The sequence below is a fragment of the Tasmannia lanceolata genome, unplaced genomic scaffold (genome assembly GCF_043159265.1).
Source record: "Tasmannia lanceolata isolate RefF3 unplaced genomic scaffold, GAP_Taslan_0.1 ptg000012l, whole genome shotgun sequence".
Taxonomy (NCBI): domain Eukaryota; kingdom Viridiplantae; phylum Streptophyta; class Magnoliopsida; order Canellales; family Winteraceae; genus Tasmannia; species Tasmannia lanceolata.
The window spans coordinates 19,424,502-19,450,682 of NW_027518689.1; the positions used below are offsets into that span (position 1 = coordinate 19,424,502).

Sequence of the window (26,181 nt, forward strand, 5' to 3'; positions counted from 1 at the left end):
GGAGTAGTCCACACTTAAAATTTCGTTCATCCCTCTCTCCTTTATAGAAAATAGAGTTTTGGTTTCATAAATCCTTGTTTCTCTCTCCCAATTCCTATCCAATTGATAAACCAACTTAAATTGAGACTCCTCGAGTGAATGGGACTCTCCCAAACCTCCAAGGATGTGTGGGGACACTCAAAATACATGGGATAACGTGTATGGATGCTTCTCTCCAGCCCTTGTGGCCTTATCTCATAAGAGTTGGTGTTGGAAACAAATTGCTTGCTTTGTAGATCCTACAATTTAGCAATTCTTATCCAAAAAGGAGTTTGATTGCAACTCAAAGTCCTTGAGCAATTGGGACTCTTTTCCCCAACTCTCCAACTGATTTAGGAGTGTTGTGGGCCAAACAAACCTTATACAAATGTGTAGTCCTATCCCAATTCCCAATTCTGTTCCAATTCCTCAACTTTTGCAAAACCGGTTTGCGAATAACGATCCTCATTTGGATTACACATTATTATACTTATTATTAATCAAATTAATAATACATAATAATGTATAATAATTAAACAATTAATTAATAAATTTATTTTGGGAAATTAGCTCTAGGATATAGTTATATCCGAATGTGACTCTAAAAAGGAATCACTATAAGATAGACTAAGACCCTAGAACGGAGCCGACAGACCAATAAGATCCCTCATGTTTAAGGACATGTTAAGGGTCCTGACTGGAAGAAAAACTTCATACTTTCTTGTCCACAAGTTGTTCTTTATTTGATCCGGTTCGGTTGCGTGATTCAATCGTCGCACCCACTCTTCTTGCTTAGGGTCCACTACCTAGATGACCCAGATAAGTCACCACACGACACGTGCATGTAGGCAAGACTGGTGCTAGTTGTATATAGAAAGAGATGTCCAGTCTCTTTCCCAACTAAGAACTATTAAGGCTTGCATAGAACCGAGATGCCATATCTCCTTGCTCTCTTGGATCTGTGAAACCTTTGAGCATGGCATTTCTACAATGCTACCTAAGGATGAACATGTGTCAATAAACAAGCACATCACACACATTCATTAATATAATCACCCATTTATGTCATGAAATAAACCTTTATTAATTAATAAATCTCATTCTTTTGGCTTTTCAGGGCATATACTCTAACAATCTCTCACTTGCCCTCAGAGTCAGTCATGCATGTAACTTAAACACATTCCCTCCAGATGCTTGTCAAATACCTTTTGACTAAAGGACTTGGTCAAAAGATCTGCCACGTTGTCCACTGAAGCTACTTTAGCTATAGTCACATCCCCTCCAACGATAATCTCACGTATCACATGATATTTGCAAATGACGTGCTTTGACTTCTGATGAGACCTTGGTTCCTTTGCTTTGACTTCTGATGAGACCTTGGTTCCTTTGCTTGAGTGATCGCCCCACTATTATCACAATAGAGCATAATAGGTCTCGCAACAGAGGGCACGAGCATCACTCGCAGCGATGTATTCTGCCTCGGTCGTGGAGTCCGCCATGGTGTCTTGCTTGCAACTCCTCCATGAAACTGCTCCATTAGCTAAGGTGAAGACAAAACCTGATGAGAATTTCATGTCGTCAACATCTGACTGAAAATCCGTATGGGTATATCCAAAAATGACTAATTCATCTCCTTCATATACTAGACAGTAATGTTTAGTTCTTCGGAGGTACTTAAAGATATGCTTAACTGTTGTCCAATGCTCTGAACCTGGGTCTGATTGATATTAACTAACCACGCTTACAGAGAAACAAATATCTAGCCTTGTATACAAAATGGCATACATCAAGCTTCCCACTGCCGAAGCGTAGGGAATCCTGTTCATTTCTTCCTTCTCTTCAAATGTCTTAGGAGACATCATCTTAGAGAGCTTGATTCAATGCCTAAAAGGTATTAACCCTTTCTTGGAATCTGTCATATGATAGTTGGCCAATATCTGATTTATCTAAGCTTCCTGTGATAGTCAAGTGTTCTATTCCTACGGTCTCTAAACAATTTAAGGGCAAGCATATAAGACGATTCACCCAAATTCTTCATAGCAAAGGTACTAGATAGCCATACTTTTGTATTAGACAACATTCCAGCATCATTCCCAATGAGTAGAATGTCATCTACATACAAAACAAGAAATGTCACAGCACTACCACTGATCCATTTGTAAACACAAGCCTCATCTATGTTTTGAGTATAGCCAAACTCTTTGACTGCTTGATCAAAACGAAGATTCCAACTGCGGGATGCTTGCTTTAATCCATAAATGGATCTTTGCAACTTGCACACTTTCTGACTTCCTTCTCCGGCAGCTTCAAAACCTTATGGCTGGATCATATAGATATCCTCTTAAATGTTTCCAATGAAGAAAGCGGTTTTGACATCCATCTGCCATATCTCGTAGTCATATCTGCCATATCTCGTAGTCATAGTGTGCTGAAATAATTAATAGAATCCTAATAGACTTTAGCATGGCTAACGGTGAGAAGGTTTCCTCATTGTCAATTTCAGCCTTTTGACTATATCCCTTCGCCATTAACCGTGCTTTGTGGGTCTCTACCTTACCGTCAGGGCCTTTCTTCCTCTTGAAGATCCATTTGCATCCAATGGGCTTAATGCCCTCTGGTGGATCAACCAAAATTTAGACCTACATGGAATCCATTTTGGATTTCATAACTTCCATCCATTTTCCCACATCGATGTCTAACATCGCTTCTTTGTAGTTAAGGGGGTCATTATCATTTTTATCTGAAATCAGATCCTATTTCTCACCCAAGTAGACTAATCTATCAGGTTGTGTGATCACCATTCTACTACGTCAGAGTGTTTCTAAAGGTATTAGTGGGTTCTTGCTCAGTGTCTTCTTTTTCAATTGGAGTTTCAGGTTGCTTTTCCAAGGCAATCATATCCCTCTTGACAGTATCTTGGATGAACTCTTCTTCCAAAACTACTGCACTCCTGCTTATAAAAGAGTTTTGCTCGCTTGGGTTATAGAATATATAACCCTTTTTGTTTCCTTAGGATATCCAATTAAAATACACCTTTCGGTTCTTGTCTCTAACTTATCAGCACTTATCTTTTTAACATGTGCGGAACACCCCCATATCCTTGTATGATTCAATGAGGGTTTTCTGCCTATCCATATGAGATATGGAATAGATGGTACTGATTTAGTTGGGACACGATTTAAGACAGAGCGTCGTTTCTAGGGCATTTCACCATAGAAACAGAGGTGCTTCTACGAAACTCATCATAGACCGGACCATGTCTAACAAAGTCTTATTTCTACGTTCTGAAACATCATTCAATTCTGGAGTTGCAGGTGGGGTCCATTGAGAGATGATTCCATTGTCCTTTAAGTAATCCTTAAACTCATTCGAGAGATACTCTCCACCTCTATCAGAGCGAAGAGTCTTTATTCTTTTATTTAACTGATTCTCTACTTCATTCTTGAACTCTTTGAACTTTTCAAAGGTCTCAGACTTACATCGCATAAGTTACAAATATCCGTACCTTGAATGGTCATCCGTAAAAGTCACGAAGTATATCAGCCCTCCTCTTGCCGGATGAGAAATGGGACCACATACATCACTATGTATAATCTCCAACAATTCTTAGGATCTTCCACTCTTGTCCTTGAAGGGAATTTTGGTCATTTTACCTTGAAGACATGGTTCACAAGTTGGAAAGAATCCCACTTGGATAGAATCCAATGAATCATCTTTTACCAATCTTGTAATCCTATCTAAGTTAATATGGCCTAATCGAAGATGCCATAGATGTGTGGGATTAGTAGTATTCCTTGCCCTTTTGAGATTTTTGAATAGGAATATTCTCAATGTTACTTACATTTTCTAAGGTATTTACTATAAATAATTCGTCAACTAATGTACCTTCTGTAATTAAGGAATTTTCGTGTTTGATAAAAACACTACATTTATCAAAAGTTGTTGAATAATCATCAATCAAAAGTTTATAAACTGAAATCAAATTCCTTCTAATGGAAGGTACATAAAGACAATTATTTAAATATAAATATCCTCATGAAAATGCTAGTAGTAGATCACCCACAGCTTGGACTGCAACCGTTGCATCCGTTCCAACCTGCAGGTAGAGTTTGCCCTCAGTCAACCTTCTGCCTCTCCTGAACTCCTGGAGAGGTCTTGGTTGACTTCTTCTTGAAAGTTTTCTTGTTCTTGACTTTTGAAATGTTTTTCTTAGTACCCTGGCCTTTACCCTTTCTTTTTCCCTTGCCTTTCGGTTTGGGAGTTAAGACTACATTAGCTTCAATTAAGAAAAAGAATTTTTATTCTTTTTCTGAATATCTTCAGTAGATTGAAGATGATTCAACAACTCTGTCAAAGTTATTGACAGTTTGTTCATATGGTAATTCATGACAAAGTCATTGAATGATGGTGGTAGGGATGCTAACACAATATCGACTTGCGACTCTCCATCTAACATGGCCCCTAAAACTTCGAGCTCATTTAGATAGCCCATCATCTTCAACATATGATCTCTAAATTGGGTTCCTTCCACCATTTTAGTGGAAACCAGGCATTTAATCGCTATTTGTCTGGCACTGCGATTTTGTTCTCCAAGTACATAAACCAATAAAATCATTAATTATTACATTGCGGACTTTAAATTGCTACATTCCAGCAATATCAAACTATAAAAATAAATAACAAACATCCACAAATGTTATCCATATGCATCTCATGCATGGATAGAGGTCGAATAAACCTTTTTGCCCAATTTTCACCAATAGCGATCTAATCATGCTGAAATTAAATTAAATATTTTTTATTTCAACCATAAAAACTTTTTTTTTCTTACATGTAAAGAAACTTGATATAATCAATCCTTACGATGTCAAAAGTCACCACAAAAAATTTCGAGTAAAAACAAAATCGTTTGAACTAGAAAAGCTCAAAATAGTGGTTATCGGGAACCCTTTCAAAATAACATAATTTTCGAATATTTTAAGTGGAAGAAAAATTATTCGGACTACCATATTAGTTACTGATTGTGCTTAGAATACACCCAAATAATGTTTGAAAATTTTAATCTTAGGCTATAATTTTTTTCTAACTATGGAGCCATTCTGAAATAAAACATGTAATTCCGGAAATAAAAATCAGCAAAAGCCTGCACTTTTGGCCTAACTTGTAAAAATCTTATCTCCGAATCTGCTCTTCGGATTTTGATGATTCTTGATGCGCTGGACCGAGTCTACTTTTTAACCTTCAAGGTTGATCAGATCAAAAATCACATTTAGTAGATCGAAATTACAGATCTTTACAAAACAGTCCATATGTTGATTAATTAATACTACGGACTAACAACCTCGGATAGCTGGGATAGAACGTCCGGACTCACAGCGGATATACCACATGATCTATCTTTGGTTAATTTAATCCCCTAATCTGAGCCCTAGTTGCTCTGATACTACTTGAAGGAAGGTTATCTCCTTCCGGCAAGATCGTTATGCGCAGCGGAATAAAAATCGAATAGAACTTTAAATTTTTCTTTCCGATCTTGCAACTGCCCCAGATCCTAGAGTCTAGATTAGATAATTCTGTTAATAAAAAATAAATAAATACACCAATGAAGAAGAAATCAAGGAACCACGCTGCTTGATCAACTCCTCAAACAGTTGCGATCATTACGAACACCGCGAACCCCGCAAATTGAACCGATGGATTCCTTTTCTTTGCTCGAACTATTGTAGATGTGAATAACTCTTATTCACCTCTTTAAGGTCTGATCTAATCAGTACCTTTGTTGTAGAGAATAGAGAAATTGATTGGAAGCCTTTCCCTTTGAAACTATTTCAATTGAAAGAGAGAGAGAAAGAGAGATGGAAAACGATTTTCCCAAAGGGGGGAGCAAGGGAGAACGAATTTTGGAGTATTCCACACTTAAAATTTCGTTCATCCCTCTCTCCTTTATAGAAAATAGAGTTTTGGTTTCATAAATCCTTATTTCTCTCTCCCAATTCCTATCCAATTGAGAAACCAACTTGAATTGAGACTCCTCGAGTGAATGGGACTCTCCCAAACCTCCAAGGCTGTGTGGGGACTCTCAAGATACATGAGAGAACGTGTATGGATGCTTCTCTCCAGCCCTTGTGGCCTTACCTCATAAGAGTTGGTGTTGGAAACAAATTGCTTGCTTTGTAGATCCTCCAATTTAGCAATTCTTATCCAACAGGGAGTTTAAGTGCAACTCAAAGTCCTTGAGCAATTGTGACTCTTTTCCCCAGCTCTTCAACTGATTTAGGAGTGTTGTGGGCCCCACAAACCTTATACAAATGTGTAGTCCAATCCCAATTCCGTTCCAATTCCGCAACTTTTGCAAAACCGGTTTGGGAATAACGATCCTCATTTGGATTACACATTATTATGCTTATTATTAATCAAATTAATAATACATAATAATATATAATAATTAAATAATTAATTAATAACTCACATCCAATGGGAGTTATTTCAGCTCCAATTTGTCTTCGAAAAATTCTCTTACTGTCTCTTCTTACTTAACAAAGACATGTATATATACATACATCAACATATATATATACTACATTAATATCCACATTAATTTAACAGATCATATCCGTCCGTGCAATTACATAAAATGTGGAACCCTAATCCGTTTGGATGTTACCGGGTCATTCGAGTTATGAGTAAGATCGTCGCAAGGATCCGACGGTCGATCCTACAAAACCCTATGGTGGGCTCCACTGCGATCTCGCTTTGTAGTTAAACTACATTCGCATTAAGTCAGTGGCCTCCATCGAGACATAACCCTGAAGATGACCGTCAAATCATCTTACCCCTAATCAGATCATGTATGTGAAAGTCCTTTCTTCGTAACTACATCTACTGAGTTGAGTCATACGAAAGGTGGACACCATTTTCCCCCTTGGCCCACTCTTGGTATACCATTTTGGTCAAGCGGTGTTCTGCCTCCACATGCATTTGTAAAATCCTTCGAGAACAATTCAATATTTCATAAAACTTTCCGACAAATATTTTATCAAATCCGCCTGGCCAGGTTATTTAATAGGCCTACCGCTCTGACAAAATTGTAGATGTCAATCTCTAAATTTTATGGTGAAGAATCCCTTGCAGAGTATCACTATTGGTCTCGAGGGTTTGCTCTAGGATATAGCTATATCCGAATGTGACTCTAAAAAAGAATCACTATAAGACAGACTAAGACTCTAGAACGGGCCGACAGACCAATAAGATCCCTCATGTCTAAGAAAATGTGAAGGGTCCTGTCTGGAAGAACAACTTTATACTTTCTTGTCTACAAGTTGTTCTTTATTTGATCCGGTTCGGTTGCGCGATCCAATCGTCGCCCCACTCTTCTTGCTTAGGATCCACTACCTAGATGACCGAGATAAGTCATCTCACGCACGTGCATGTAGGCAAGACTGGTGTTAGTTGTATACAGAAAGAGATGTCCAGTCTCTTTCCCAACTAGGAACTATTAAGGCTTGCATATAACCATGGTTTTAAATTTCGGCCGAAATATTCGGTTTCGGCATAAAACGAAACGAAATGTACATAGTTTCGAAAATATACAAAATTTCGGCCAAAATTTCAAAAAATTTGGCCTAAACGTTTCGTTCGTCCGAAATTTCGTACCGAAACCAAAACCAAGATTTAAAACCTTGCATAGAACCAAGATGCAATATCTTCTTGCTCCCTTGGATCTGTGAATCCTTTGAGCATGGCATTTCTCCAATCCTACCTAAGGACGAACATGCGTCAATAAACAAGCACATCACACACATTCATTACTATAATTACCCATTAATGTCATGAAATAAACCTTTATTAATTAATAAATGTCATTCTACTGGCTTTTCAAAGCATATGCTCTAACACCTTAGTTCATGCATTTGGCTTAGCTGTATGACACAATGATTGGGACATCAACGAAGGAGGAGGATTTAAAGTTGACAAGCGAAGAAAGAATCGTGGGAAGGAGGACTGATTTTTGCATGAGATGGACGTTCACACATGCTACATATACCACATGTGTTGTGCCACATGCCACATGGCGTCCACTCTATGTTGATGTTTTTCTTTTCGTTGTTTTTTTTATTATTTACTTTCTATTTTCTTTTAGTTGTTTTTTTTTTATTATTTACTTTCTATTTTCGTCATTGTATTTGTAGCCTACTTTTTAGGTATCAAATCTCATCCGTTTAGCTTGTTTTTGGTATTATTAGAAAGGTTTTTCAATTACCTATTTAATGGGCTCAAGATCACATGATTTGGATGTGATTTGAGCAAGTTATGAGTGTTTTTAGGAAGTGGTATATGTCTATTACGGGATTATTATTTTAGGTAAATTTTTAACTTTATTTAGTTTGCTTTGAAAAGATGAATAATTGAGAGTAGTTGCTTTGCTTAGGTCTTAGGTTATCTTCTAGGGTTTCTTTTCTTATAAATACATCTTATGAAAGCAATGTAAGGGGCTTTTTAATATTGAAGAAAGAATTAAAATTTTGCAAAAGAAGCTATTGAAGCTTGGAACTTCTTCTCTTCTCTCTTCTTGGTGACTTGGAGCCATTCTTCTCAATCCCCTCTCATCTTCACTTCTATTCTACTCTCAAATCAGCCATAAACAAAATTTTATTACTGTTTTCATTGGATTACTATTGATTTATCATCCTAAATAAGGTTTAATTCATAGGTTTTGGTACTGTTTTAATTATTCTACTTGGTCGAACGTTTAAAACCCCGTTTTAGACTAATTTTGCCGTTAGCTGGTTACCCGAAAGGTCTTCTAACTGCTGAGTACTTTGTGCAAGGTTTATTTAATTGCTAATTGATATTTTTCCATCTCTTATTGTTGTTATAAGCCTTGATATTGCTATTGTCCGCAAAATAAATTCACAATAAATCAACCTAAGTGGTTCCCGTAGGTGCCTTTAGCCTTTAGATTCAGCCCTAAGAGTTCCTATAGTCTTTAATCCCATTAGGAGTGTAGGATTCTCCCTAAATTAGGTATGGTCCTGCATCACACAATCTAAGATTCCAATGGCATCAAGATATAGCATCTTTTATGAAGATTAGTAAGGTTCTAAATACAGTGAATTCTTTCAGGTAGCCACTGCCACCACAAGGATTCTACTTTTGGAAATGGACTAAAAGCAAAATTACCAACAAAATGTTTCAATCAACAACCCGAATTATCATTAAATAACAGTAATGACTCAGAGCTGTTCAATTTCCCAAAAAAATAAGAACATTCTAAAGTTTTCCTTCGGGTGTGTCCATCACGCAATTCAGAATTAGATTTTCTTCTAAAGGTTTCCCCTTTTCTCTTTTAAGGATTCCACATTCAGGCACGGGCTATTACCAACATTACCAACCAAATGTTTCAATCATCAACAGCATGAATTATCATAGAGTAACAGAAATGGTTCATAGCTGTCCAATTTCCACAAAAATATGAACATTCTAGAGTTATAATATGCCTGAATTAAATACCATCACTAATTAGGGATACTGAATAACTGAAGCCTTGTCAAGAAAAGTATAATAGCATCCTAAACACTTTGACAAGGTGAAACCCCAATAGGCAAACCAAGAGGGGGGTGAATTGGGTCTAATTAAAATTCTCTACAATTTGCAATTTGTTTAAGCCCTAGAAATTTAAAGTGCGACTAGCCATTGTTGATTAATGAATGAACAAGTAAAAGATATTACCACAATCTTGCACAAAGGAGAGAAGAGAGAAGGAGACAATGTACACGAGATTTATACTGGTTCGGTCTATCACAAGACCTACTCCACTCTTCACGTCCACGCGCGAGTTCCACTATCTCGATCCTCCTTCAAATGGCCGGATCAATGAGCCAATTACAATGATCAAGGTTCTCCTTTCGTGGGCCGTAGCGTAGAACCCTTTACAACCAAGCTTTTCTTTTCTCAAGGGCCAAAGCGTAAAACCCCTCTCACAAGCTTCTCCTTCCTCAATGGCCGAAGCGTGAAACCCTCTCCTCAAACAAGCTTCTTCTTCCATAGGGTTGAAGCGTAAAAACCCTCTTTACAAAAATTGGAAGAAAGAAAGAAATGAAAGCTCTCAAGTCTCTTAAAGGCAAATACAAACAATCAAAGCTCACAAACACTCCAAGGAATAGATACAAATGTAAAGCCTATGGAGATCCTCTTGATATAAAGTAAAAATACAAGTTCAAAGAGGTTTAACCTTTCATATAAAAGTTTAGGTTCAAGAAGATAGGATTTGATCTTTGCAAAAGATTGTTTAGAAAGGTTTAGATACTGTATATATAGCCCACAAGGAAATATGACCGTTTGGGGGTAAACTGTAAATTACAGGGTTGAAAAAGTCAACCTGCGAAAGCCCCAATGGATCTATTTCCAAGCTGCAGTGATCGACCGAGGCACGGCGGTCGCCCTCCCTTATCGGGCTCTTCTTTTGAAATTCAAAATTCATACCGGCGCGGTCGACCGGCCCAAGGGCGGTTGCCAGGCGAGGGCATCCTGTTTGAATTAAATTTTCTGCTCAAAACACTATCGCCGTCGACCGGACCCATGGCGGTCGACCTCCAAGACCAACCTGGATTGTTTTTGTTTCAAACAGAAAAATATCCGCGGTCGTCCGGCTTACCCCAGTCAACCGGCCCGCTAAATTTCAAGATGCCCTAGAATTCCAAGTTCCAGCTCGCGGTCGCCCGGCATAGCCCGGTCGACCAGCCCTGAGTGAAATTACATTTTTAACTTTAAAAACCAGGGGCTTTGAGCTTTGGTCTTTGGGCTTTAGTACTAGGTTTTCAAACACATTTTTGGGTGTATTGATGGTTTTCAAAGATGTAAAAACTTAAGTATGAAAACCTATTGAAAGTGCATTTAAAACATAAAACCAAGAGGACTCGAAATACATTCTAAAAATAAGAACCTTGAGTCATCTTGGAATGTCTTGGCTCCTTTGCACTTTCTTGAACTTCTTCGGCTTGAGTGAACTTCTTGAACTTCGTTTGACTATTGTGACTCCTCCAATCTTCAATGCATGTTGGAAGGTGCATGAGGTGTCATCAATGACTTGTTCAACTCCAAGCTTCTTCTTGACACTTGTTGGGAACTTGTAGGATCTTTATGTTGAGCTTCTTGACTTGAACATCTTCAAGTGAGGATGCATCCAATGTAGGTGCAAGCTCTTGGTTCCTTTGCTTTCTTGATCCACAAGCTATGTGTTGAGAAGAGTTGTGTAATGGCGATTATGACGTGAAAATCCTGTATATACCACAACACCTCAAAGCAACACATCAGTCTAGAAATGCTAATCAATTTAGTTTGCTAGCATCAAAACAAGAAGGTAAGATGAATGATTAACCCATGGGAACCCTTGGGCTTACACAAGGGCTTCACAGAATTATTAGCTGTATCTACCATGCCCTGGAGAACCAATTTAAATTTCTCCAAAGAAAACACAGCGCTGCTGCTCTACATGTCTATAAGAGCATAAAGTGAAATCGATAAGGAGATCTAGAATCTTCTGTTACTGATAAAGGAAAGCACTATAAGGTGCCAGTAAAATCTGTTACAGAATGTGGAGGAAACCGACCGTTAAATCTTTCCTCCCAACATTCTGATGTTCTAAATGCCATCCCTTGAAATTTTCCTGCTATATCTAGAGACAATGATGATGAACCATCAGAGTGGCTTCTTAATTTGATTAGTAGGTTGTTTGCATAAAATAAAAAAGCCGTGAAAACTCAGTCAACACACGTGCAACCTGAGGCATTTGATTTTACTTCCATTAATTATTATCTCGTGGATATCTTAAACCTATAAACTTTCGGGCACTGATGCTCATAAACTTTTTCTAGTAGTTTTATGTGACACTTTTTTTAAACCATTCAAAAAAAAACTTAAGCTGTGTGATGACCACAAATTCATGATGATTAAGACACCCTTAATTCCATTAGTTGGTGGGCCCGGAAGTTAGGGGAAATTGATTAAAAAGGGATTTCGTAAAACCCAAATTTCCTCAAAAATAGCCGTACGCACACTCCCACTTTTGGGAGTGCGTGCACGCATGGTGGGCCCCACTCTTTGTTGTTTGTGTTTGTTAACTTACCAACTTCTCGAAAAGCTTAAGCTGTTGGAGAAAGGCGTTATTTATCTTTTATACTTCAACACTCCCCCACACGTGTGGCCCACTTGGCAAACACGTGGCACATGTGGCCCCACTTTGGGCCGACCATCGCATGTGGATTTTTGCTATCCAGGAGGTTTGAAATCAAGACCTTTGGCTCTGATACCATGTTAACTTACCAACTTCTCCAAAAGTTAAAGGCGTTATTTATCTTTTATACTTTAACAGTGTTGATTAAATTAAAACCTCAAATCCACTTGAATGATTTGACAAGGACACCCTTCTTTAATTGCTAAAATCTAATTAATATTCGAGTAGGGAGCTAAAAGAGGGAGAGAAAGAGTGCGATTAGGAAACCCGTAAAGGTGGGGGGGTGTATTATAAACTACTCATCTTGCATGAGATTATTTTTCCCACGAAAATAGCCGCTAGCCACTTTCTCCCCACAAAAGTAGCTGCACGCCCCTTTTCTCCTTCTTCCAGTCTCAGCCGAGAGAGTGGAAAGAGAGAGAAAGGGAGAAAAACCGAGAGCAAAAGAGGGAGGGAAGAAGAGAAAAAAAAAAGGGGGAAAGGAAAGGGAAGAGAGGAGGAAAGAAAGAAAAGAAGAGGAGAGAAAGAAAGAGGAGAAAAGATAAAGGAAGAGAAGAAGAAAGGAAAGAGAAAATTAGAGTTGTCCGTCGAATTTTGATTCTTTTTCAAGTAAGTACCCTAAATCATGTCTTTTTATTAAATTTGGGTTTTATTTGTATTTTAAGAGCGTAGATGAGTTCTTGAAAGAAAAAAAAAAGAGGAGTTTTGTGATTTTTGTTAGGGTTTGGATGGGAAATCTTAACCTAGATGATTAGAGAAATTGTTTTTCAAATTAGGGCCATTCATGAGACCCATATTAATTTTAATTAGGTCTTTTTAGTAAAATCAGCAGTTTTTAAGGGTTAATTTTCGAAGAAAAAAGTGTGTATTTGCTATGTGATGTATATGTATGATTTTCCGAAGTCGTCGCAGTGTGGTAGTGAGTCGGTGAATTAGGGTTAGGTTTTCAAAAAAATTAAGCATGCAAAAATAGGTTTTAAAGGGCTGTTTTGGAGGGTACTTTTTTGGCTTAATTATGTTATAAATTATGTTTCTGAAGCTATGTCGAAGATACTATATAGGTGGAAGATATGAGAGTGTTTGGATGTAGTTTTGATAAAAAATCAGCAACAATAAGGAGCTGGAATTTTGTTTAAAAACCTTGTTTTTGGAAGGATTTTATGTAAGAGAGTGATGTGTGAACGTATGTTAATGTAAAGTAACGTTATGTAAGTATTAGTTGAGTTGGAGGATTTTTGTTGGGTGTAATGATAAAATATAAGGGTGATTAGTGAGAAAAAGAAAGAAGGGGTCAAGTAAGATAAGAGTTGTAATTTCAAGAGTTAGTTGTATACAAGGATAAATTAGAAATAATTATACTAAGGAAAAATAAATAGAATAAGGGGAACAAATGGAATTAAGGAGATACTAAAAACATTAGGATAGAAGGGTTGACACTTTTGATACTTGAATTTACAGGTAATCTCACGAGTGACCTGTAGAGCTCGAGACTTCATTTATTTTCCACACAGAAACAAACAAGGCAAGTGCTAGTGACTGTCATATTAATAGTTCCCACGAATAAAATCGTATTATAATTGTATTCATGTGATTTTAGGTAGTTCCCACGAATAAAATCGTATTATAATTGTATTCATGTGATTTTAGGCTGTTTTAGTTAATATTAAATTGTAGAAATGGATAATATGCTCGTTTTTTTTTTAGATTATTGATGAATATAATAGAAATTGTTAAAGACTAACGATGTTGGTACGACTAAGGCAAAAGCCCTCATCATAAAGAGGAAAAGAGTTATGTATAGAATAAGGAATGCATGCATGAATAAAGAGGGAGGGCGGACTAAGGAGGCCCCTTAGATCCAACCTTGGGCATAGCACCAAAAGCTATTCCGACTGAGAGCGTACGACCTCGGACTGGCAATGCATTTCAGGTGGTCCTGTATAGGGTGACCCAAAGAAAATCCTACAGAGGAGCACACTCATACGTAGGTGGAGGGTCCTTGATGGTCGGGAACCAACGGCAGGTATGAATTACCAATAAATGAATTTTGATTAAATAAAAGGGTGGTGGAATGCCGTATGGTCCTGGGGTCGTTGAGCATATGTGATTGTATCTTTTATTTTCATGCACTTGCATCTTTCCTTTCTGACTTACATTATATTATTATGATTGTCTAACCTATATCTCGTTCGGATTTACCTTTTCGATAAATATTGTGCAATGCCTGTAATCATGAGAAAACTTTTATACTACGAATTTTGTTTTTGGTGGACTCTTAATGTGTGAGCCACAAGATGATGTTACACAGCTTTTGGTAACCCCGTTTTCCTCCACATGTTTCGAGGGAACCGAGGAAGGAGCTTTTACGAATGAACAAACATAAATCAACATCATGGGATCGGGAAACGTAATCGTAGAGTGGGAGCTTTGTTGTCATATCCAGTAGTCGGATATTTAGTTATTCGTTTTATTTTCAGACTTTCAATAGTAGTTGAGATAAGTTGCAGTTTATTTTATTAGTGGTCATATTATTAAATTTGAATTGGATAATGTTATGGATTTTAGTAATGGAATGAATGCAAAGTTATTTTATCATAAATGGATCCCTCTCATGTATTTATGGTTTTTTTTTTAAATTGTGGTTTTTATTTGTTTCTTTGTTCGTACCAACCACTCTGATTGAGGGTCGTTACATATGCTCATAAACTAAGTACTCATTTTGAAATTCGGCTAAGTTGACTTAAGCTGTGCTCTGAGTATTAAGGCCAAAATCATTTTTTTCATAAAAAACAGACAAGTTTCATTTAGATTGTGGAAGACCAATTGCTCAGATCAAGGATTGACATCTGACCATTTTATATATAGTTTATAAGTAAATTCAAATGATTATCAGCTAAGAGTAGATATAGATGTGGTATTCTAGTCAGGCTTGACAAATTGCCCGTAATTTCATATGCTGCTACAAATGGAAATACATTAGACCAGTGTTTTAAAATGCGGATGCGGACCACAATTCGGCCAAAGTAAATCCTATTTGACTTGGTGTGGCGCAAAAGAGTACTCGGTTGACAAGGTCATAACTCGGGAGAGTCAAAAGAGTTTTGACTGACTTCATAGAGCAAAATGTGGACTCAGACCTGAACACCTATGAAGCACGGGTACGGGGTGCTGGTACGACACGACACGGGTACGTGGGTACGTGATTTGCCAAAAAAACTGGATGCGGGTACGTTCGGGTACGCCGAATATAATAATATATTTTAATATTTTATTATATATTTATAAAAATTTTAAAAAATAATTGTAGAGCAATCAAATAACAATAACATCACCAAAATGGAAAATTCTAATATACTCTTCATTTCATAAGTGATTAAGTTCCATATTTCATAACATGAGGCATCAATACATCATTCATTAGAAAAAAAAGTCTGTCACCAGTGTGTTGGCCAGTGTGTTGACCAATGTGTTGACCAATGCCTGACAAGATAAATAATTTTTAGAGATCAAATTATGAGACTTTTTTTACCGGACTTTTGGGATTTAATAATGTTTGGACACGATAGATTTTATGAATTTTTAAAATTTGAAAAATACCCCACCGTTTGGAAGTTAAGAAAGTTAAAATTTTGACCCGACCCTTTTTCTTTGAATTTTGTACTAGAACAGGAGAGTTGACTTTTTTTCCTTTTAGATTTGGGTCTTGAAACTATTTTTAATAAAGCCAAATGGGGGGTATTCCGTTATTTACATGTAAATCTTAAGTAAATGGACAATAAAATAGTAGGCACCCCATACGTGTCGGGTGCGGGTGCTCCGGGAGAGTACCCGTGCTTCCTAGCTGAACACGGTCAAGATAAAAGGGAGTCGACTCCTGACGCGAGAGAGTTTTGAAACTATGCATTAGACACATGTGTGGAAGTCCATGTTACTACCTGCATGGCATCCCTATCCCAACCATATGGCATCACACCAATGACAATAGCTTGGACTTCTTAAGTTGAACCCAATGGAAAATAAAGAGACAGAAAGGGAACCAAGATAGAATTCCTTCTAATAAATGAGCATCAAGTGATGGAAGCAACATACCAGCGGCCGAACCAACTCTTTGCAAAACGCCAGCTTGACTTCCTTCAGAAAACAAGGGATAAGATGCACCATTTAAAGGGATACGTGGTCGGGCAATGTAATTAAGCAGTAGCCTGCAAACAACAGAACCAACCAAAGCACTATCCTGCAAAAGAAAAGTAGATTGTTAAACTATTACAGTTAATTTTAAAGACTCCTGAACCACTAAAAGAAGTTAAATTTACTCTATTATTACCGAAAGCATTGCTGCATTGATGAATGGATTTACATCTTTTAGCACCGGAGATGGCCCGGAACAAAGTTGAGTTGACATGGCCACAAGCATCAAATTAAGCAGTTCATGATGGAGGAGGCATGTGTGGGGGCTTGCAACCAAAATATAACAGAAAATTAGGATCACAAAAGGAGAAACTCAAGTATACGGGAACTATTTGAAGGGACAGAAAAAATAGAATATACCTTACATCTGACATGCCAATAAAATTAAGCACACCACGCATGACAAAATGTTCGATGCTTTGATCTATATCAAACAAACCAAAGCTGTAATTCTTACAAATTTAACTACCAGATAAACGTGTAATAATAGAAAGATTGCCAAGACTTAACAGTGGTAGGAGGAGATTCCATCAAGGGCCTCTCTCTCTCAGTGGACAGCTAAACAAGGAAATTGTGGGTTCACAACATACATGGGTATTCCAACCAACTTCAGACCTAGACATACAATTAAGCACTAGACATCTTAAAAAGTGGATAATGCACCATAATTATATTGCAAATTATAAAAGAAAATGATATAGGAGAATCTAGAAAACTATTAGATATAATGATTTTCTGCACTTTCTAAATATAGATCTCCTCTCAAAGGTCTCGAAATCACTAATTAGGATGGATCTTAGCAATCTCAACCAAGATCGGACAGATCCAACTGTTGGCTTCCAAGAAATACTCTTATTAGAAAAGCAGATATCTGAGATCAATCTAATATGATCGTTAGATAACAGATCTGAACCATCCAGATTAATAGCAATAACACATTTATCAAAACACTTAAATAACATGAAACAAAGAACTAGCGACGAGTAGTCGTGGGAAAGATCTTAAGCCTCAAATAAGAAGAACAAAGAATGTTTTCTTGGGTGAAGATCCTCACTGATTTTAAGTTCATATAGAGTTTGACCAATGTTACCTGGAACGCGGTTCATTCCGGTACGGGAACAGGTACGGGGTACGATGGTAGCCCAGTACGCTGTATGATGAGGGTATGTTGGTTCACTATTTTGGGTTCCGGGTCAGTTTGGAGCGCTAATCTGGGTCGCTTTGGTGCTCTCTCACTCTAATTTAATGTTATGCCAAGAGATGCTAAAGTATTGTTAGGCCTTAACTTAAATATGACGGTCAAGCATATTAACTGGTGGCTACTGATAGTTTTTCGGGAAAGGTAATCACATTTGACAGGTATTTTAAAAAAGATTAAAACTTTAGTGCCAATATCAGTTTTTGGGAAAGGTAAAAACATTTGATAGCTATTTTGATAAGAAGTTAAAACTTGTCATGGCCAAATTGCCAATATCAGTAGGCTTGTTGTCGGATTTTTTTTGTTTAGGGTTTTAAGTGGCTACATACCTTCCACGGTTTCCCTTTTCCCTCCTCTCTTATGCCATTTAGAAAAAACCCTCCCCTCTCTGTTTCTCCCTGCAAATGAAAGGAAACAGGGAGAGGGTTTTACAATATTGTACATGGATTATATTTCGACAGGTGATCTTCAGTGGAAGTTTATGCCGGAATAACATCTGTTTCAAGTTAGTCTCTTTACCTCATTCTTTGTTTCTTCTTTTTCTTCTTCCTTTTTTTTTTTTTTTGGCCTCCAATGAGGTATGATTAAATTAAAGCGGGGAAGGAAATTTTTTTTATTCTCTTTCCCCCTTCTTCCCAATCTCTCTCTTTCTATGCATCTCTCCCTTTCCTACGGGTCGCCCGGTCACCATTTTTTGCAATCCGGGTCGCAAATGACCCATGTTTGGGGTCGGCGACCCCGGATCGCGGGTCGGAGGATGGGAGGGCGATCCCGGTAACCTTGGTTTTGACCTTAAACGAAAATGGAGGGAGGTCTGCTTAAGCAAGGAGCTGGCCTAGGTTCCCTTCCTCATCATCCAGGTTTAGTAAAGCTTAACTTTGACAGATCAAGCTTGGACAACCCGGGTCCAGATGGAGTTGGGGGCCTTCTCAGGGGCGAAACCGACTACACCAGTGGGTTTTTCCTATCCCTATTGGGGCCACCGAATCTAATTAAGCAAAACTTAGGGCAGTGCTTTAGAGCATCAAGAGGACAATATGATTTGGGTTGGCTGATTGTGGAGGGAGACTCTCTCAACATCCTAAGGTGGATGGATGGGAGTTGACCCCCATCCATGGAGATATGTGAACATGACCGAGGAAATCCATGATCTGGTAGAGAGGTACCCAGTCCGGTTCCAACATGTTAAAAGGTTGTAATGTTGTTCGATTAGTGCCAGCGGGCGTTGACAGTGATTGTTTGGAGATCTTTGACTTCCTTCCCCCTTAGGTTTTTCTTTGGCTTTGCTTAGTTTGGTATCAAGTTTTCTTCGCTTCTCCCTTGTAGTGACCATCTTGGTCGCCTTTTTGCTCTTTTCCGTAAATAAATTATCTATTATTTTAAAAAATTATAAAAAAAAACTTAAATAACATCAAATAAAGAACCAGTAGCAAGGCGTCGCCAGAATGACCTTGAGGTTCTAAAGATAAATACAACAAATGATTCAGTATTACCTTGGAATGATAGATAGAAGAGGTATTTTTTTCATAGCAACAGATGTAATTCCCACGTAGAAGAACCCAACTAGAGCCTGGATTAGAGCCGGGTAGATTCCTTCTTCATGAAATTTTTCTAAAGGATTCATTTAGCCGACCGCAACTAGTTTGGGACAAAGGCTTTGTTGGGTTGGGTTGAGTTGAGTTGAGTTGAGTTGAGTTGAGTTGAGTTGAGCAAAAGATGTAATTTATGAGTAATGCCAAACTCAGGGGTGCCCTTGCAGAAATCGGATGAAAGGGTGGCCCCATTGGTTGGAACTTGGAAGTCACCAAAATGCAATTAATGCTTTTCGACTTTTACATATCAAAAATGCAGTTTGGTAACTTCCAAGTTCCAACCAATGGGGGAGCCCTTTCATCCGATTTCTGCAAGGGCGCCCTTCAGTTTAGCATTCCTTTTTTCATAATCATATTGTTGAATGCCCTGAGGCTATATATTTATAAAGGGACTCAATGTTTCTGAAACCCTAATCAAAAGCAGATCTTTTTGCCCTTATGAAATCCAAAAGCTATTTCCCTTCCCTCTTGAGCAAAAAAGCGGTATTTCCCTCTTTATTGAAGTCAAGAGCATGGGTGGGCCCTATTTCATGACTTGGTCACTAAGTGATATAAGTGACGAAATTAAAATACATAATTTGCCCTTATTGAATTAAACATAAATAAAACCTTAATAACAATCCAATTGACTCCCAGATGGAGCTCACGCTTTCAACTCTTCACTTGAACTCCAAACCAAGGCTTGGGGTTGAGTGGTTTAACTAAGGGTGCCCTAGAAATGACCATTCTGCCATTTCTTGTGCTTATGCTTGCAAACTTTGAATTGATCCTTAATAGAAAGTATCAGGAAGACACTACAAAAATGAAAATTAGGACTCAAGAAAATGATGTTCCACCATGATCTTCTAACAAATAAATTGAAATTGATATTGTTGAAAGCAGCTATTCCTAATGCCCCTGACATGGCTAAATACCAAGTCAACTCCAACAACAAGAGGGGAAACACCAAATTTGACTGTCATAATACATGAGAAGATAACTCTAGGAAGAATAATCTTCATTGTGACTTGGTAACGAATATTGAAGAAATGCGTGAATTCAAGTTGCTCTGATTTTGACAATAAATAGACAATGCTACAATAGCATGCTTTCTTCTCTAGTAGGATCAAGTGCCCAGAGATATTCTGTTTCCTAAATCTTGTTCTACAATACAGCAAAAATAAATATCACAAAATTAAACTTTCTCTGGTGCTACCTATTTTAGCTATCCCATAAAACAGAAGATATTATATTTCTCAAAAATAGAAGACAATATAATGAATAACAAGAAAATTGTAAATATAGATGGTGTCTTACAAGTATTGACATGGTAGAGACCTAATAAAATATTTGTAACCAATGAGTTAAGAACTGATCAATTACCATGTGGGAGACCTTTTTGTGTTGCTTCTCCTTCATCAAGGCAGAGATATAATTCTTGAAAATCACCACTTTCGGCATTTTCAATTAAGTATTTTAGAAATATGGATGATATGTATGCTGCATTTACAGCCTTCATATAAACTCTTGATGGCCCAGCCAAAGTCGACATTGAGTCTTCCAAACACCAAACTAGATGAACCACAATCTTTGCAAGATGCCTTGTGTGGTAGTTGTTCTGCGCTGCACAGGCATAATAGAAGAAAACTAAATGAGCAGACAAATTGCAGTAAATACTTTGTAAACAAATTCACAAAGAATCAAATTAAAAAGAACAAGCAGAATGAAACTATGAGAGGCAGATAAGAAGCCTATTCTGGGCCAACGCAAATGACACTAGCATGATCCAAACCCAAATGAAATTAGCATGATTCAAACCCTCAATTACATAGGTTGTATTACTGAGACAACATGACTAGAAAACCACATTTATCAATCCAAACTGTCACTCACATATCTTTTTTTGTTTGAATGATAACCGATTAATTTATTGCCAGTGAAGAGAAGATCGAGACGGTCAAAGTACAAAGAAAAACAAAAAAACAAAGGAGCCGAGGCACCCCAAAAATACAAGAATCAAGAAGGAAGAGCATCGAATAGAGCTAAAACATCCCTAGAAACTCCATCTCTCGCTAAGGAATCCACCACTGCATTAGCAGATCGACGAACATGCTGAAAGCTTGAAACACAATCTGATTTGATCCAATCCAATCAAGGATGACATTTTAAAGGAATCTAGCCAGTAAAAAAAAATCAAGGATCTCATCAAATAGACTATCGAATCTCCAAGGATGCTTTTGCAGGCCTTTTAGCAAACGGATGACATTTAAAGAGCCCCCTTCAACCACTACAGTAGTCATTTGCTCTCGCTCCAACAATTTCAAGCCTTGGTGAACTGCAAGAACTTCCGCCTCCGTCGCATCCGCTACCCCAATTGGCCCTGCAAAGGCCATAACACCTCCCCACTATAGTTTCTGAGAATGCCTCCAATCTTATCCAATCCAAGATTCCCCAAGCTAGATCCATCAAAATTCAACTTAAGGAAGCCCCTTAAGGAAGCCCCAGGAGGAGGAGCCCAATCCTACACAACTTTTTGTTTTATCTCAACACTGGTGCACACTTCCCTCCACCCTTCCCATAAGTCAAAAGCGGAAACAAATTTAAAGCAGGGGAGCATCTTAACCCACGGAATCATTAGTGCAATTGCTTTGACGAATAAGAAGGAAGAGCTTTTAGAAACTCCTTTGAAGACCCTTGGATTTCTTTCTTTCCATAGAACCCATATTGTAGCTAAAAAGGGACATGTTCCAAAGAATCTTTCATTTTCTCTTCCATGGGATGAGCAACCAACCGTCAAAGAGATCCATGAGATTGGATGGGAACACCCATTCCATCCCAAATCTGCTAAGCAATTTTCCCCATACTTCCCTAGCCATTTTAAAATTCAAGAACATGTAATTTACTCATTCTTGATGTGATCCGAGGGGGGAATAGAAGATTGAGGGGAAAAGAGAAGGAGAAGGGGAAGAGAATAAGTGTAGAAGAAAGGAAGGGGAAGAGATAAGAAGAAAGATGAGGGAAGACAAGAAATTAGAGGGGAGAAATAGGAAAAGAAGAATAAGAGAAGAAGAGGAATAGGGGAGAATCTCTGTTCTCAAATCATTCATCATCAAAATCTGAAAACCCTAATAGAAGAGGCCTATATATAGGCAATTAAAATACCTTGAAATAAAATAAAATCCGTAAAAACTAAAACCCGAAAATAAAAATCAAAGAAACTAAATGACATGGAAATAAAAATCCGAAAAATGGACAAATATGCTACTTATTGGGCCTATAATACGCATCATTCTCCCCTTGTTGAAAAGAACTCGCCTCGAGTTCTAGTCCACCTGGATCAAATATATATATGGCCCACTCTCGCAGCAGGAGTAGAAGGCCGTCGAAGTCACATCTAATAAAAGCCATCAGAAGCGATCCATCTAAGTGAGTGAGACGGACTGGAAAAGTGGCCACCCGGCTGAGGCCAATCATAGACTGTAAATGGTGACTCGGGGTAGCTGCATAAAAGATCGCGACCGTGTCAAATATAAAATCCATAAGCATCACGATATCCACATGAACAACGTCTGTCAAAACCTCCTCTATAACAGTGGGACCATCTGCAACATCAGTATCAACATGCACAATGCTCATCATGGCCTCTATGTCTGCAATCTCTGTAATAGACTCAAACTTAGTATGCTCAGCAACTGGATCATCAATGTCAACCTCATCACCAAGAACATCCGGCCCCTCACTAGCCTCATTTGCGTCTGGCATGTCGTGGGAGTCGACAATATCGGTCGTGGCATCTTCCACCCCTTCTTGAGATGTAACCTCATCAACAAGGGAAGAAGGAGACGGGTAGGCTAAGCATGAATTCCTAGTAGTCGTGGCCTCCCTGGGAGCCTTAAGCCCAAGATGCTTGGTAATGAGATCCAAGGTTGCTTTCATATCAGCTATCATGTCTGAGTGCTGATCCAAAGTAGCTTGAGTGTGTTTTTCCCAATCCCCTCGTGGCTGGACTTGTCTTTGCCTCTGATGATATCAATAATAAGCCTTTCGAGCATATACCTTTGTGAACTCACCACGGAGATCTTGCCATCGACTAAAACAAGGCATGCCTAAGTCACTGCGCTCTCGCAAGAAGTATCTCCATTTCACCTTGGCATCTCTGCATATTGTATCCTTGACTCGACGAATGATCATTTGATGATCATAACCATAGTACGTATGGTATGCATTAAGAGCCTTGATTCATTGTAGGCACGCAACATCGTAATCTCCATAGGGATAGTAGTAGGCATCGGAATCATAGAAATACGGAACCCATGGTGCAACCATTGTGGGGAGAATCAATGTCGTATGACCCCAAAATGGAATATGAGTGATGAGAGAGTAACGATGAAGAGATTGATGTTCTGATCTCTTCGATTTTGAGAGCCGTCACTATTTTGCGGTATGATCTAATGTTCTGATCAGATTCTTAAATCCAATTTGATGTGTACGACGAATTATGCCTTGATCCGATGAAGATCGGCACTCGATCTAAATCGACGGATGAGATCAATCCTTGATCTGATAGTGGAGGCGTGGAGCCTTAGAAGCACGAAGCGGGTGCGGGGGCGGGGGCGGGGGCGGGGGCGGAGGCGGGAGCGGGGAAGCGTGGGGTCTAGAAGAGTCTAAGTTTGGGAGCGCCATGGGAGCTTGTATGTAATATTTTCTTTATATATTTTTCAAAATTCAAGTACATAAAAAAATAATAGTTTCTAACCATTTTCATATGTATCTTTCAAAATTTAAGTAATCTAAAAGCAAATTTCTAACCGTCTCCACCGTCTTCATTTGTGTGCACTCGTTCCTCGTGCCTTCTGAAGATGCACAAGCCTTTGTGCTTGCTCTAATGAGGTACTTTGAAGAGTTGGAGGAGTTTGATGCAAGGAAGTTGGTGATGGTGGGACTTATAGAGTAATAGAAGCAATAGAAGCAGGCTGTGAGCGTCATTAGAGCGATTCCCGTCTCTCTGGGGTCGCGCTCCCTGGAAGCTCCTTCCTAAGGAGCACCAAATCGAGGTTCCGAGGTGGGAGCGGCACCCCGAGAGAAGGTTCCTGCTTCTAAGCGTGGAGCACAAACAATTCTGAATCAGAGAGCTATAAGTGTTGTGGTATGATCAGATCGTTTTAATTCAAATTCCTGCGCAAAAGGTGTTTGCAACGGACCCCACCTCAATCTAATGAAGTTTCCCACTTGGTCCTAATAAACGGCTGAGATCAATCTTCAATCCGATGTCTGGCTGGCTTCAAGAGTTCAGACGGTCTGCTAACAATGCCAGGAGCAAAAGTGCCGAAGAAAATGACACAAAAAGATGGCCCAAAGTGCTCCTTTAATTCTCCTCTGTTTCGTCGCAGGCTACATCAATGGGTGGCCACAAAGACTATTGGATTCGGGTGGCTCACAGCTTACCAAACTGTAGGTAGTATCACTACCTTATGGCTTTCCTCTCGTTGTTCAAAAATGGCAACAGAACCAACATTAGCCCCTTTTTTCACTTGGTATGCATTTATGTGCCTCATTTTAGGAGCAATACAAAACGCCTTAACATATTTTCCGATAATGCCACCACCCCCTTTTTCTAAACTTCCTTTTTATTTTATTCTCAGATAGGTAACAGAGAAGATTTCTCTTATTACCTTAGTGGGCACGTGACCACTTAAGGCAAGGAGGTGGAGAAGTAGCCTTTACCTACTAATACAGGTTACCATAAGGTCAAAAAGTAAACATTAATGTTTCTGACCTGCCACTGCAGACAAGAAGAGAAAGTATTCCTTACCTTTTCACGAGATATCCTTGCTTAGCATTTATTAGGAAACTTGCTTGGCAAGTTATCTCATATCCTTAGTATCTTTAGAAAGCCAGAGACGTTAGGAGATTGGGTGTTCTTTCATTACCAATTATGTAGAGAACAAGAAAGGACGCTCGCGTCTCCTCCCCTCACACGGCACAAAGAAAGAAGGGAGAAGTTGAAGTGGTTTTGATGGGGAAGAAGATGAAATTGTGCTGGAGAATATGGTGACAGTTGTAGAAGAAGATTCTCCTCCTTGGACTGCCGAAACGAAGAGGTAAGGTTGGCTGAGAAATATAGCCGTGGCAGAAAGAATAAAAGATTTTGGATGGGGTTTGGGTAGGTGAAAGAGGGAGTGAAAAGTTGAAAATAGGGTGCCACAAAAGGGTATTGCCTATGGGGTTTGCAATGGGCTGTTTCAAACAAGGTTTTAAATTTCGGTTTCGATACCGGTTTCGGACCCCCTGGAAATCGAAATTTCGGCCGAAATCCGGCGAAACAAAGAAAACAGTATTTTATTTAATATAAAATTTCAGTAATTTCGGTCGAAATTTCAGTAAAATATTAAAATAACTATAAAAAACAGGTTTTTTTGGTGAAATTTCACCCAAAATTCCAAAATTTCGGCCGAAATAAAATACCGTTTCGGATAAGTGTGATTTCGGTGTCGGTCTCCACCGAAATCCGAAATTTCGGATTTCGGTCGAAATTAAAACCATGGTTTCAAAGGCTCGGGCTGAGAGTAAACATTCAATCGATCGAATTTCTGGGTTCTATTAACAATCGTAGCAAGGGATTTTCGTGGGCCGTTGATAGGAACAAAAACTGGGTTTAGGGGTTTGGGGACAGGTTATGGGATGGCTGAGAATGAACAGGCATAAAGATGGTGCGCGGGACTGGTTTTAGGACGTAGTCTTGAGGGGTAAACAAGGAAGATGCAAGCGGCTGTTGTAGGTTGAAAGACAGACAGCAAAGGGGCAGTTTCTGCATCTAAAACTAAGGGACTGGGGGTAATTTAGGAAGTAGTTTTTGGCTGATCTATAGAGGGCTGAAACATGTGGTGTTTGGCTATCAATTTGAACCATAAACTGGTACTCCGGTAGCAGATTTTGGGGGCCACTTTCAACATGAAAGATAGGAGGAGAGAAAT

The 26,181-nt window shown here is 38.6% G+C and overlaps 1 protein-coding gene across 2 annotated transcripts in view; it reads right to left on the bottom strand.

Moving 5' to 3' along the window:
• Nucleotides 1-26,181, bottom strand: part of LOC143887097 (uncharacterized) — a 64,509-nt gene that overhangs the window by 34,352 nt on the left and 3,976 nt on the right. For both annotated transcript variants that reach the window (XR_013254032.1, XM_077391210.1), the window contains exons 2-5: nt 20,591-20,830; nt 16,799-16,862; nt 16,575-16,704; nt 16,340-16,484 (exon numbers count right to left, since the gene is read on the bottom strand). Coding sequence is in view for 1 of the 2 variants with exons in the window: in XM_077391210.1 (XP_077247325.1) it covers nt 16,340-16,484; nt 16,575-16,704; nt 16,799-16,862; nt 20,591-20,830 (579 nt within the window). In the remaining variant the exon portion in view is untranslated. The remainder of the gene's footprint in view (nt 1-16,339; nt 16,485-16,574; nt 16,705-16,798; nt 16,863-20,590; nt 20,831-26,181) is intronic.